Source organism: Astatotilapia calliptera, chromosome 6 (assembly GCF_900246225.1).
Source record: "Astatotilapia calliptera chromosome 6, fAstCal1.2, whole genome shotgun sequence".
NCBI lineage: Eukaryota > Metazoa > Chordata > Actinopteri > Cichliformes > Cichlidae > Astatotilapia > Astatotilapia calliptera.
This window is the reverse complement of record NC_039307.1, coordinates 22,498,197-22,512,554: the sequence shown is the minus strand read 5'-3', so window position 1 is coordinate 22,512,554 and position 14,358 is coordinate 22,498,197. Positions and strand designations below refer to the sequence as shown.

Here is a 14,358-nt window from a genome sequence, read left to right as displayed (position 1 = left end):
ACCCAAACAAGCGTGAACTGTTGGAAACAGAAACCCTGGTTGCGAGGCCGAAGGCAAACGATGATAAAATGCCACTCTGTTGGCTTATTAGCGAGGAGGGGAATCATAAACCCATCCAGCTCCCTCATTTACAGACTGTTGTGTTGGGGCGAGGGCCAGAAACAACCATCAAAGACAAAAAATGCTCTCGGCAGCAAGGTAACAGCATCTCAGTCTGAAACACTAGCAGTGTTAACAATTAGATCAACTATTGAAGTATTTTTTTTTTATCAAAATAAAAAAGAAAGATTAAAAAAAGAGATGTATTGTATGACCGCTAAGGTTATGGCCACGTCAACACAGCCTGAGCTCTCTTAGGCAGGTGTTCTTGTAATCTGTTTAAGCGATCTTGACATTCAAATCGCTTCTTTAGATGTTGGCCGCCTTTTGTTTCGTTCTCAATCAAGGTGATCACAGACTGCTTTAACAAGGATGATAGCTGATGCTGAAAAATTTAGCTGTTGCCAATCAGGTGCTTTCCAGATGCAAGGTGAATCAAAATGTGATGGTACTTCTCTGCATTCATAATTCCATCAATTTTGATAAGATCTCAGCAACACTGGCTGAAACGCAGACCGAGCCTCCACTGTGTTTTACATATGCCTGTAGACATTTACTGTTGTGTTTCTCCTGACCTCCTTCTTACATATTAGTAACACATTGAACCAAAATGTTTAAATTTGGATTTGACACGCCATAATACCCGTCGCCCTTGATTTTTCATTCCAGTTCTCAACCTGAACTGAAACCCTTTCTCCCCATTTCCCTTCTTTCTTTCTTTCACGACTGTCACCTCTCCAGTGAGACCATTTCTGATGAGGCTTTGATTAATAGTTGATGGATCAACTGAAGGGCCGAATGCATTTCTGTAATATTGAGGTTAAGCACTTATTAAGCGTCTTACTGAGCACACAAAGCCAAAACCATACATTAAACTATACACTACAAACAGTGTATCTGCCTCACATCCATGGGTATATTAGAATCACCACTAACATGTATATCTTTGGACTGTGGGAGGAAGCTGGAGGACCCATAGGAAGCCCAAACCCATTTACAACATTTTTAATTGACTTTCTAAACTATTATAAATTTCCCAAAGATTTTATCATTAATATGTGGAAAGTGTGACTTTTGCAAATGTTATCCTTTTCCAACCAGTGGAGCTGAAAGCAGAATGCAACAAAGGTTATGTCAAAGTTAAACAGGTAAGATACTTACACATTCATAATTTGAATATCTATAAAGAGGTTAAACTTTTTCCCATCTTCCACTTTTTACTATATAATCTTACAATCTGTCTTTTATATCCCCATTTTTATTCCAAAGCTGGGCTTAAACCCCACCTCTGTAGACTCCGTGGTGGTTGGTAAAGACAGTGAGGTCAAAATAAAGCCTGGACAGCGCCTTCATATTGTCAATCAGCTTTACCCCTACACTGTACAGTTCAAAGAGGATCCCACTGGCAGCCAAAGTGGAACAAAAAGGCAGCGAGAGTCCACTTCAGAGGACCGAGAGAGCCAGAGGGACGCTCAGAGTATGAAAGCAGACAAACAAACAGAAAGGATCTCAGTGTCAGTCAGTCACGCTGATTCCCCAAAAACAAATGTAAGAAAAAAAATGTTTCGATTGTTTTCATGTTTTGAGTTTGAAGGAATACATTATCCAGAAGAAACATGTCCCCTAATATCGGTTGCAGGAAAATGCTGGACACTGGAGTCAAGGCCTTAAGACATCAATGCAAGACCCCAAGATGCAGGTAGCCGTTCTATAAAAGAGACTCACGATGTGATGTTGACTGGAGAACTGGATTTTGTCTCTAATATCCAATTTGTAACTTTTTTAAACTAGGTGTACAAGGATGATAAAGTGGTCGTTATTAAAGATAAATACCCCAAAGCTCGCCACCACTGGCTTGTGCTCCCGTGGCAGTCAATTCCCAGCCTGAAGGCTTTGCGCACTGAGCACTGTGATCTGGTGAAACACATGCAGAAAGTTGCTGACCAAATGATTCAACAGCGCCCAGATTGTAGTTCGGTGCAGTTCCGCACGGGATACCACGCCATCCCAAGCATGAGGTAAAAATTTAGACTATATGAAATGATTTTGTGAACTTGGGAGAGTAACTAAACTAAACTAAAAATATGGAGGTAATATGCTTAGACTTAGTCCTTTTACTACAATTTGACTGATGAGGCTTTAGTGGATGTGTTTATTGAGACTGCTATAACAAACAATTAAAAACAACAAAAAACAGTTTTAAATTAGAATAAGAATAGTGATAATAATGATAATAATTGTTGGTTTTATAGAGAATTTTTCAGAATCTACCTTAAAAAGTGCTTCAGAGATCAGCAAAATAAAACAAAGACTGAATGAAATAAAGAAGTACAGGGCAGAATAAACTAAAAATTAAGACCAATAAATTGTAGAGAGAAATTCAGGAAATGAAAGACAGTTCGAAGTCAATTAAAAATCAAAGTAAGCATTTTTGTTTGTTTGTTTACCAGGTAGACACTCCAGTTAATGTGGTACTCAAGGTTAAAGAAGCTCTGAAGTTAATGACTTTTAAGAGGTTAGGGTTAAGGATTTTCATTCTGACTCAAAAGCTTGTGAAATCAATCACGTGGTCGTTAAAAGCTAAAAAACAAAAGCGTCAACAGAATACATTTGGAAGCAATTTTGAAAGGGAATCCTAACTTTCTGGGAATAAATGTTAATTTAAAAAAAACTGTGCAGACTTCTCTATGCTTAAAATAAGTACATTTCATGTTTACACTTAGTTTAAATGAACCTTAATTGCTCATCATTTCCGCATTGAACCTTTACTTTTATTTGTCTGTTTTTTATGTTTTCATTTACAAAGGCTCTGATTTTTCAAATTTGCGTTTTTAATGTTTCATCCTGTTCTTCTGATCTGGCTTTAATTTTTCATATGAACATGTAAAACATCTTTAAAACCATTAAAGAGAAATGTGATGCAGATGTATTATTGTATTTGAAAAATGAATCTAATAAATTGTGGTGTGGTCCCAACGTCTGACACATAAACAACAATCATTACCTTAAAATAACTACTACATACTGTGTGAGTGTCTAGATCAGGGGTCCCCAATCCCAGTCCACGAGGGCCGGTGTCCCTGCAGGTTTTAGATGTGTCCTTGATCCATCACAGCTGATTTAAATGGATAAATTACCTCCTCAACATGTCTTGAAGTTCTCCAGAGGCCTGGTAATGAGCTAATCATGTGATTCAGGTGTGTTGACCCAGGGTGAGACCTAAAACCTGCAGGGACACCGGCCCTCGTGGACTGAGATTGGGGACCCCTGGTCTAGATTCTTCCCACATTATTTTGGAATAAAAGTGCCACGAAACTTGAAGCTAGAAGCTGTTTTGGACATCTGCTGCCATCTTGTGGCTAAGATCTGAAATGTAAACGCTTCAGACTTTACTTTCTAATCTTAAACAGGTTTTTAATGTGGCTTTGAAATTTTCTCTCTTTCAGCCATGTTCACCTCCACGTGATCAGCCAAGACTTTGACTCACCTTGTTTAAAGAACAAAAAGCATTGGAACTCATTTACAACAGATTACTTCATTGAGTCTAAGGGTAAGAACAGTTCTAGTTTATTTTTAACACCTGCTTAGAAATAATTTGGCTTTAGAGCAAATCATTTATACTGTGGACTCAAAATACTTTGTGTTTTTCTTCCTGCAGATGTCATTCAGATGCTTGAAACTGATGGAAAAGTCACTGTGAAAGAAGGCACCAGTGAGTTGTTGAAGCTACCTCTCCGCTGCCACGTGTGTCGCAAAGAGCTTCCCACTATACCGGCACTGAAGGAACACCTGAAGTCTCATTTCTGAGATAACAATGTGACTGTAACTTATGCTCATGCTCTGGGTTTTCATTGATCACATATCTCATGTTAACTTTTTTTTATAGTATAGATTCATTCTTTTGTACAATGTTAAGTTCCTGTAGCTTCCATAATTATTGGCCTGATTACAAATTCCAAAGGTCTTCAATGTTTGTTGCTTTTTCAGCTTTTTAGGGTTTTCCAGTTTAATAGGAAATTGAGTGTCAAGCTACAAAACGTTCAAGGTAAATGCCATCAGTGTAATGCAAGGTCATGGATTTCATGTAGTGTTAATACCATTTCAAACATGTTAAAATATTTTGCAATAAATATTTTCTAAGAACTAAATACTGCCTATATCTTTTCAATTAAAGTTGCCTCTTTTAAGTCCTGCAGTGCATCAAGTTTAAACTGATTTTTAATGCAGATTTACAGAAAACAAAGGAAGCTGTCGATGTATTGTACTGGGAATGCATTAACTCGCTTTCAGAGCTGGCACAGCTGCCACAGAAATCAACATTTGTTTCAAAAAGTATAAAAGAAACCTTTTGAACTTACAGGTTTTTATATAAGGAAAAATAGCTTGCTGGAAAAAAACTGTACTGCTTTGATGTGTTGAAATAGTAGCAGACAGTCAAATAACACATTGGTACTTGGGAGAACTTTTTGTACTTTTTCTTTGCTGCTATTACAGTACTCCTTTAGCAAATAACAGTTAAAGCTTGCTCAGCCACCTACTGCTAATACCTACGTCTCAGTATTTTGATTCTCATTCTAATTATGTGATTGAGAAATCTGTTTAAACCATTACCAGAGCACAGCCTCTTTACACCCACACACTCGCAGTATCTCTAGTCACACCAATCATTTGCATATCCTCCTTCACTACATTCAAGAACCTCTTCTGTGGCCTTCCTTCGTGTTCTCCTGCCTTGAAGCTCCATATTCAACATGCTTTGTACAATACATCTCCCTCCTCTGCACATGTCCAAACCATCTGATCCTTGATTCTCTGGACTGTTCGACCTGAGCTGTCCCTCTGATGATCATTTCTAATCCCACCCATCCTGGTCCGATGATCTCAGCATCTTCAGCTCCACCTCTTGTCTTTTCCCCCCCAAACCACACATAATAGCAGGTCTCACTACCATCTTATAAAATTTGTAATTAAACTGTCTGCCAGAAAACCCAAAAGCGCTTTTTGCCTCACAGTTTGTCATAAATCTCAGTAAATTATGGAAAACCAGGTGTACTATGATATTGAATCAGACAGTTATGTTGACATGGTCATTAAACAGATTATTGATGACTTTCTCGGTGGAGAGAACATATTTAGACCATAAATATGGGTGAATTGTCTCCTGGACATTGGCAGACATATTTTGCTGGTGGACAATGTGAATCAACTGGAAATTTCCTTTAGTCTCCACTATGCTTTGTGACTGATTCTGTGCAGTATATCAACTTTTATATTGCATTTGTTTTTCCTGGCGTTTTTCCAGATTGTTGTATACGGTTTCGCCCTTTTCCTCAAGAAAGATTATAAAAACGTAATTTGCATTAGTACACAATACAACATGAAGATTTGGTACCATCTAGTGGGGACTTTTCATATAAGCCGCGACAGTTTTCGAGATTTGTCTATTGACGAACTACTTCTCCACACGATATTCAGTATTTTTAGGGTAATATCGTCATCAACCAGTACAACAGAAATGTAAAAATAAATTAAACAAAAAGGCTCGACTGGCCCGTACGGGGATCGAACCCGCGACCTTGGCGTTATTAGCACCACGCTCTAACCAACTGAGCTAACCGGCCACGTCTGCGAATGAGAAAGTACCATTTATATAGAGAGTCATACATATCACACGTCGTAGTTTCACATTCGACTACAAGGCAGGTATTATGTGCTAGTATTTCATTTAAGAAGTATCAGTAATAAACAGCAATACTCTGCGACAATGCTGTCTTTGCTAGTGATCCGATACCAATAACAATAGCCTACTTTTAACCTATAAAGGGAGTTTATGTAGGGGAGAACAGTACCTCGTGATTTAGGCTGTGAGATTAGCCTAACCAGCATCCATTAGCCAAATTTGGAACATATTTTAATGACCTCTAAATGGCTGTAACAATCCTGTGGTTTAAATGTGTTATAGACCATTAATTAAAGAGACGTGATAGTAAACACAAAAAGTTGTTTTCATACTATCAATATTTGGATCAATTCCCCCCCCCCTCTAATATGCAGGACAGCATTTTGCTTAAAAATGTATTATTGTAGAGGTGCACTCAGCTTAAAATTTTTATTCTTTGTTTATTCAGCTGTCCTGCCACTATTTTTCAGTAGCTAATTGTAATTTTTAGAGATGGACCGATCTGATATTACCTATCGGTATCTGTCCGATACTGACTTAAATTACTGGATCGGATATCAGAGAGAAATCAAAAATGTAATCCCATCCGAAGTATCACAAAACGCGCTCGGCGCATCGGAGCAGTATGCCCTGCCAGCGTCAGTTGGAGCATTTGGAGCTGCTACATGCTTCCTAACAGCAGCATTTCATCTCTGCGAAAACTATCCCAGAGAAGTAAAGCAAGTATGTAAGTTCATCCCTGAATGTTTGCATAGTATTTCCACGTTAAGCTTAACAACTGATATATTGAGCCACAGCTGGACTGGTCATTTGAGTTCCAGTTTGAGGTGAAAAGGAAGCGATTTGTCCCTTACCTCAGCTAGAATTAAAAAATAGACACAAAGCTGGAGTTATTCTGTCTTTGCAGCGCAGTTGCATCTACTTCTCTCATTCACTCCCCCTTCCTCTCCTGTTATTACTTCAAACATGAAACTGATCAATGATCAGCTGACCGGCTTTTCTGCAGCAAGTCCCATCTTGTTTGTTTTTTATCGCCCACTTTGCGCTAGAAAGAGGAGACCAGCGGATAAACAACAACAGCACGTTGTTTATCCGCTGCCTGATAAGCTGTTGTTAGAATGTATTTAATATTACTTTCTAGTATCAGCTGAGGTTTGCTGGAGCCATGGCTGTAAAAGCTGCTGGTCATGATATCCGTTTGCGGTGAGAGGGAAACATGAAGATGAAACCACGAGATGTCCTTACTGAATCATCAGAGCTGAGCAGGTGATGGAGAAACAGGTTTACCTTTGAGGTTACATGAATGAGTTGAAGGGAAGTTATGAACTGTTTCTGAGAGACAAATAACACCAGGATCCTTTTTTTTTTTTTTTTTGTCTGTCCCGTTTGGCTCTTTTGCCATCAGAATTGTTGTCTAAAGGCAAAGAAAGATGCCCAACGGATTTACTTTACCAAATTGACCATCCCAGCCTTGCCATAATGGTCCATTTGATTCACCTGTTATTGTTTATTTTATTTTCACTTACTGAATATGGGACAGACTTGACTGGGGGAAAGAAGGGGAGAAAGAAAGAGGGAAAGAGAAACAGCTGAGAAGAGGGACGGGGGAGAAGGGCAAAAGACAAAAACCAACAGAACGGGCAGAAAAAGAAAAAAAAAGAAGAAAAAAAGCAAAAAAAAGCATATATCAATCACCTGGATCACCTGCTGAGAAAGAAAAAAGAAAACAAGCAGAAGAGAACAAGAGTAATAGAATAAGCAACATCACAATGATATATGGGAATATGACAGTAAATACTAAATATTAAACATTATTGTGCAGCACATAAGATCAACAGAACACAGTGTGCTTTGAGGTAGGAGCCAAAAAGGGTGTAGTTTGTGGGTGTGACCACCCGTGTGTACATCTGTGAGCATGGACGCGTTTGTTTTTTGTTTTTTAAAAGGTTCCTTCATGTAATGATCTGCTAGAGGGTGTGGGGGGGCCACAGCCCCGTCCTCCAGGGCATGAAGCAGGTATGGAGGAGATCAAAACTCCAGACATCCAGAGGCCCCCAGAACACAAGAGACCAAGGAAGACCAACAGAGGGGCAGCCGCGCCACTGTCCCAGAAAGAGCTGAGGAGAGTCCCAGATGAGGGCTCACTCAGCAGCCGCGGAGCAGAAGCCAGGGGGAGTTGCAGTGACGCGCCCGTGAGCTCCGCCGGCAGCCAGCCGTGCCTGAGTGATCGAGCCCCAGGCCGAGAGGCCGGGGGCACCCCACCTCCGAAGTGGCCCGAGCAAGCCCCAGGCTCCAGGCCCCGATAAGCGGCCGCCAAGGAGTGAGCCGGTGTGTACCTGGACGCCCATCCCCGGACACAAAGAACCTCCAACGCACCGATGTCTGAGGGAGTCCGCCACTGGCAGGGGAAGTGGTGGTAGGGGGAGATAGACCTCCATACCTTGGAGGGCCTAAGATGTCCCCAGAGAGGTGGCGCCTGACACCCAACCTGACATATAGACACAGAAATACAGGCACACACATATACAAACATCCATTCCCACCCTCATGCTCTCATATACACTTACTCCACACTCAACCAATGTGGAGACAGACATAAAGAGACGCTGTACACACGATCACACTCCCCAAGCGTACTCTAAGCCCCGGGTCTAGGTACCCTTGCCCCTGGAGGGGGGGAACTGCCCCCAGACCCAGGTGGTGTTACCCTTTTCCCTGCGGTGGGGAGAGGCAGACCGCCCCGACTCCGCAGCAGCAGGGAGGCCCCACACTCCAGACCGCACTCCTCCTCCTAGCCCCCCCGCTCCAGCAGGCCGCAGAGAATGGGGGTGAGAGAAGACTCCAAACCTCCCTCCACCCGCTCATTGTAGTGTTGATGCATGTGTGTTCTAAGGTGCAATTAAAACCCAGGAGGGCATGGAGCTACCTGCCAGAGAGCAGCAGGTAAGCGCATGGTCCCTCCTGCTGGCCCTCAATGTCTACGTGTATTTAACATTGAGAGGTGGGCAACGACGCCAGGGGTGAGGTGTACACCCTGATGGTACTTTGGATTCCGTGTATCGTGCCCACCCCCAAGATCCTATATGTATGTGTAATGAGAGTGTGAGTAATGTGAATGTCTAAGTTGTGGGATAAAATTGAGGTAGAGGCAGCCGGACGGGGGGGGGGGGGGGGCTCCTCTGCACCCTGGTGACATACCCCTACTCCAAGGTCCTGCATGTGTGGGTGGTTGTGGTGGAGCGGGAAGGGAAGGAAGGGAGGGGCAAGTGACCCCTCCCTGGGGCCAGCTCCCCCGCTGACCCCAGTAGGCACCCCCATACTCCCACCAGGGAAAGGGGGCCCATCCAGACCGGGGCCGAGTGCAGCAGCGCCTCCCGGCCCCACAGAGCCCAGGACAGTCCACCCAACCCCACCACAGAGAAAACTGCACCCACCCCACCATCCACTCTTCTTCCAGACTACATAAGACAATAAACACCCAGGCTGAGATCTTCCTCCACCTCTCCTGTATCTCCCCCTCCTGTAGAGAGAGCCCCTGAGGAGAGGAAAGCTCCTGCAAGATGTGACAATCTTCCCCACCAGTTGAAGAGCCCCCCAGGTGGCTCGATGCACCGGCGGAACCCTGCTCCAGGGCTGGGCCCCCATGCACCCACCCGCCCACAACCCCGGCAACACACCAACCAGGACCCAAGCCCCCGAGGCCCGGCCCGGGCCCCAGCCCAGAGACGGAGCGCCCCCAGAACCTCACGCCCATCCCGGACCCACCCAGGGGCAGCCAGGCTACCAGGTCAGTAACCCACGTCCGTCAGCACAGACCCTCCCCTAGCCTTGCTGCACGCAGCCACGAGGAAACAGTCACCTGAGAGCCAACAGAGCCCCTAACCGGACATGACTGCTACCCCGGGTTGAGCCCCCCAAGGAAAATGCCTCCGGGGAACCCCCCGACGCCCTAAGCCTGTCCCTACCCCCACACCAATCACAACAGTGAAGGCGGGACCAAACTATGACCCCCCACCCCCACTAGGTGATGGAGCTGATCAAAGGAGCCCAGAGCAATTGATCTGATGTGGTGGCAGAGGCTGTATCAAGACTAATGTAATCTAATAGATAATTTCTATATTGATTAGAATTAAGATTATTTTTATTTTTCCAGTTCATGAGGACTGTTGAAACATGTGAAAAGCCGCGGCAGGGAATTAAAAGGAACGGACTTCAGCGTGAACGACCAGTTCCCCAAAGAGATCTTGGAACGACGCAGGGTCCTCTTCCCAATCCGACGCGGCTTCATCCAGAAGGGTTCCCGCGCTGTCATCGCTGTGGACCGGCTGTACGTGGACGGACAGCTCCACCGCGACCCCAACATCACTCCGTGGCTGTATTAACCTCACACCAGATAAGAATCAGCCACACCATTTCCCTATCCACTCACACTAACTTGCATTAACATCTGTTTAACTTACCAGCATCAAATCGCATCTTAAAGTGTGATTTCATAGCAGAATTAACACCGTCACTCTCCGTCAGTGATTTAATTGGAATGTTTACGTTTTGTTTTGTTTTTTTTCTTCTCGTTTTTTTTTTTTTTTTTTCCTCCTCTCTTTTCCCCCTCTTGGTTTTATGCTGCTCACCCCTGTCCTTGGTTTCTTTCTTTATTCCTTTCACTGCCTCGATCACCTGCTTCGACACTCATCCACAAACATCCTTTATTTCGACACATACGCACCATGCGCTCAACGGCAGCACATTTATATCAGTCAGACAGCGCACACAGTCGTTTAGGATACACACACTTAAGCCAAGCCTACTCATATTAGTAACTATGCATACACAAAGTCAGACTCAGGGAGCATCTCGCCACACATTTTTTCTCTCTCTCCTTCTCTTTATTTATGAACAAGTGACGTATTCTCTCCACCTGGCTAAGCGACGCACACAGCATACATCCCTAGTTATACACAAACATCTATGGGTACACTGAGGTTCATTACATGGAATATAAATGGAGCTGGCTCCAGAGTAAAGAGGTTAAAAATATTTAACCAACTCAAAAAACTACAGGCAGATGTTGTCCTTTTACAAGAGACTCACAGACCTCTTAGAGGTTTGAATGAACTTAAAACACCTGAGTTTCCTAATGTGTTCTCAGCTTGTTATAATTCTAGACAAAGGGGAGTAGCAATTTTAATACATAAAAATATTAATTTCACAGTACTCGATACAGTTATAGATCCAGAGGGCAGATTCTTAATCATTAAACTATCTATACTTGATAAAAAGCTATGTATTGCAAGTGTATATGGTCCAAATGTTGATGATCCCTCATTCTTTCACGGTTTTTTCAGTGCACTCTCTGAACACTTAGATGGCACACTTGTTCTTGGAGGCGACCTCAACCTTGGACTAAATGAAGACATGGATAGGCTCAATACAGCGGGAACTCAGCGTAATTGGCAGTCCACAAATATAATCAAACAGTATATGAGCGACTTTGGTCTTTGCGATGCATGGCGCTCCCTTCACCCCACCAGTAAGGAATATACTTTTTTCTCACATGTCCATCACTCCTACTCTCGTCTGGATTATTTTTTGGTCAGCAGCTCACTGCTGAACGACATTTCAGACACTGAGATTCACCCTATAGCTGTCAGCGATCATGGTCCTGTATCTTTAACACTAATGCACAAGAATAATACTACGCCAAGAAAAAACTGGAGATTTAATATATCACTACTTAAAGATGAAGACTTTATTAAATATTTTAAAAAAGAGTGGACTTCATATTTGGACTATAATGACACTCCCGAAACATCAGCTTCTGTTCTATGGGAAGCAGGGAAAGCTGTGATGAGAGGTAAAATAATTTCTTTCTCATCACATAAAAAGAAAAAAGAAAACAAAAATATTCAGGAATTAGAAAAAAACATCAAATCACTAGAAGAAGCCTACGCGTCCCACCAAGATCAGGAAACATTGAACAAAATACGCAAAACAAAACTAGAATTAAATGAGATAATTGATAAAAAAACAAAATTCTTAGTACAAAGACAAAATTATGAACATGGTAATAAATCCGGTCAATTTCTAGCAAACCAGCTAAAAATAAATAAATAAAAAACAACTATATGTGCTGTTCAAGATTCATCTGGGAACACAATATATGAACCGATACAAATAAACAACATTTTCAGGGATTTCTATAAAACGTTGTATTCACCACAAATAAACCCATCTAAAAAAGAAATTGATCAGTTTTTGGACAACATAACTCTTCCAAAATTATTGGACACTCGAGCAATGGCACTGGATTCACCACTGACACCAGGTGAACTCCAGGAAGCCCTGATAAGTATGCACAATAATAAGGCTCCAGGTTCAGACGGCTTTCCTGCAGAATTCTACAAAGAATTCTGGTCGATTCTAGCACCAGTTTTCTACAGAACGTTGTTGGAAATTAAAGAAAAGGGCAGACTTCCATCAAATATGAATTCTGCAAACATTAATCTCCTGCTAAAACCAGGCAAAGACCCTGTATATCCCTCAAGCTATCGTCCAATATCCCTTATAAATGTAGACCTTAAAATAATCTGCAAAGCTCTCTCAAAGAGACTGGAGAAAATAACCCCCCTCTTAATTCATCCTGACCAAACTGGTTTCATAAAAGGTAGGCACTCATCAACAAATACACGTAGTTTACTTAATTTGATAGACTACTCATACAGTAAAAACCTAGAAACTACAATATTCTCTTTAGATGCAGAAAAAGCATTCGACAGAGTTAACTGGAAATTTCTATTTGCAACTTTACACAAATTTGGTTTTGGATCCTCTTTCATAAACTGGTTAAAAATATTATATAATTCCCCAACAGCTTGTGTTAGAACAAATGACTAGACATCCTCCAGCTTCTGTCTCTTGAGGGGCACCAGGCAGGGATGCCCACTCTCCCCTTCACTGTTTGCAATTTTTATTGAACCACTAGCAGCAGCAATTAGACAGAATTCAGTAATTAAGGGCATAAAATGCAAGAACGTGGAACATAAAATCAGCCTTTATGCGGATGATGTGTTACTCTTTCTCCAAAATTCACAAACCAATATCTCTGGGGTGATTGAATTGATAAACTCTTTTGCAAGAATATCAGATTACTCAATTAACTGGTCAAAATCTACAGTTCTACCGATTAATTGCTCCCTCCATAATTCCTCTTCTACACCACTGCAATCGGGAAATATAAAATATTTAGGTATTAATGTTTCTCCCAAGCTTGCAGATCTAACTAAATTAAACCATATCCCACTTTTAAAGAAGGTAGAAGATGATCTGGCTAGATGGAAATGTCTACCCATATCACTCATGGGAAGGGTTGCCGCTATAAAAATGATGGTCTTACCAAAAATAAATGATTTATTCTCAATGATCCCAACTAAACCGCCACAAGATTGGTTCAGATCTCTAGATTCATGTATGTCCAAATTCCTTTGGAAAAATAAACCCCCACGTATAAGCTTAAAAACACTACAAAAGACCAAGGATAAAGGAGGACTAGAACTGCCTAACTTTCAGCACTACTTCTTAGCCAACAGGCTTCAGTTTATCTCAGGATGGCTAAAACACACCCTCTTAGATGAACCTTGGCTAGATGTAGAACAAGCACTTTGCAATAATCTAGAGATCTCAGACCTACCATTTATCAGCTCAAACATCCAACGACATGAATGCTTTAAAAGCATCAACATCAGCGCTTCTCTGACAGCATGGTGGGAGTTTCTAAAATTGACAGTGTCTTCATTAATCCCATGCAAACGTACACCTATCTGGAACAACCCTGACATATTACAAAACAATAATATGATAAACTTTTCAGATTGGAGTGGTAAAGGAATCAAATATTTAGAACATATACTAGAAGGAACAGAATTTATTTCATTTGACAGACTAGTTACACAATATGGGATCAACAAGAAAAGATTTTTAGAATATCAACAAATTAAATCCATAGTAAAAAAGAAATTTAAACCGGGTCAAGTTGAACTACAAACACCACCAAGTGTGGTTCAATTTCTTACTCTTAAACCCCCCAAATTACTATCCAAAATATACAGAATGCTTTCTAAAACAGATGAATCAATATCACTTCCTATTGCAAAATGGGAAGCGGATTTATCAGTTAACTTAGACCTAAACTTCTGGTCTCAGATTTGCTTAAAAACCTTTCATCTAATTAGAAATCCCAGTCTTCAATTAATTCAATACAAAATATTACATAGAGTGCACTATACAGGTCATCGGATGTTCAAGATGGGCTTTACGTCTACCAACAACTGCTCACACTGCCAAACCAATTCATCGGACAATTATATCCACGCTCTTTGGTTCTGTCCACCAGTTCAGAAGTTTTGGCGCGAGATATGTGAAGACTTATCGAAGTGTCTGAAATGTAACATTCCAACTTCCCCCTTAGTGTGTTTGTTGGGCAGCTTAGATAATGTCACTTCAGAAAAGAATATCGCCCATATGGTTTTCACTGCCCTATGCATGACCAGGATCCTTTTCTAAGTAGCTGACAGCTGGTAACTGTG

At 41.7% G+C, this 14,358-nt stretch overlaps 1 protein-coding gene and 1 non-coding gene across 3 annotated transcripts; one reads left to right on the top strand and one right to left on the bottom strand.

Annotated features, from left to right (window-relative positions):
- aptx (aprataxin) lies at nucleotides 1–4,247 on the top strand. 2 transcript variants are annotated; one of them, XM_026171112.1, is made up of 7 exons: nucleotides 2–198; nucleotides 1,201–1,247; nucleotides 1,369–1,647; nucleotides 1,739–1,798; nucleotides 1,891–2,117; nucleotides 3,546–3,649; nucleotides 3,758–4,247. In XM_026171112.1, the coding sequence occupies exons 1-7, from the start codon at nucleotides 69–71 to the stop codon at nucleotides 3,904–3,906; spliced, it is 996 nt and encodes a 331-aa protein (XP_026026897.1). In that variant the 5' UTR covers nucleotides 2–68; the 3' UTR covers nucleotides 3,907–4,247. The 2 variants fall into 2 exon arrangements, with proteins under 2 accessions (XP_026026898.1, XP_026026897.1); XM_026171113.1 differs by lacking the exon at nucleotides 1,201–1,247 and having other exon boundaries at nucleotides 1–198; nucleotides 1,486–1,647.
- Nucleotides 4,248–5,646: 1,399 nt separating this feature from the next.
- Nucleotides 5,647–5,720, bottom strand: trnai-aau (transfer RNA isoleucine (anticodon AAU)). The gene has a single exon. It is a non-coding gene; the product is annotated as a tRNA-Ile (tRNA).
- Between the last annotated feature and the right edge of the window lie 8,638 nt (nucleotides 5,721–14,358).

Bases quoted from the DNA above. Each gene is read 5' to 3' on its own strand.
- aptx (XM_026171112.1), top strand. From the start codon at position 69: ATGCCACTCTGTTGGCTTATTAGCGAGGAGGGGAATCATAAACCCATC. The intron at 199-1,200 runs GTAACAGCATCT...TTTTCCAACCAG, and splicing joins AAAATGCTCTCGGCAGCAAG to TGGAGCTGAAAGCAGAATGC. The intron at 3,650-3,757 runs GTAAGAACAGTT...TTCTTCCTGCAG, and splicing joins TTACTTCATTGAGTCTAAGG to ATGTCATTCAGATGCTTGAA.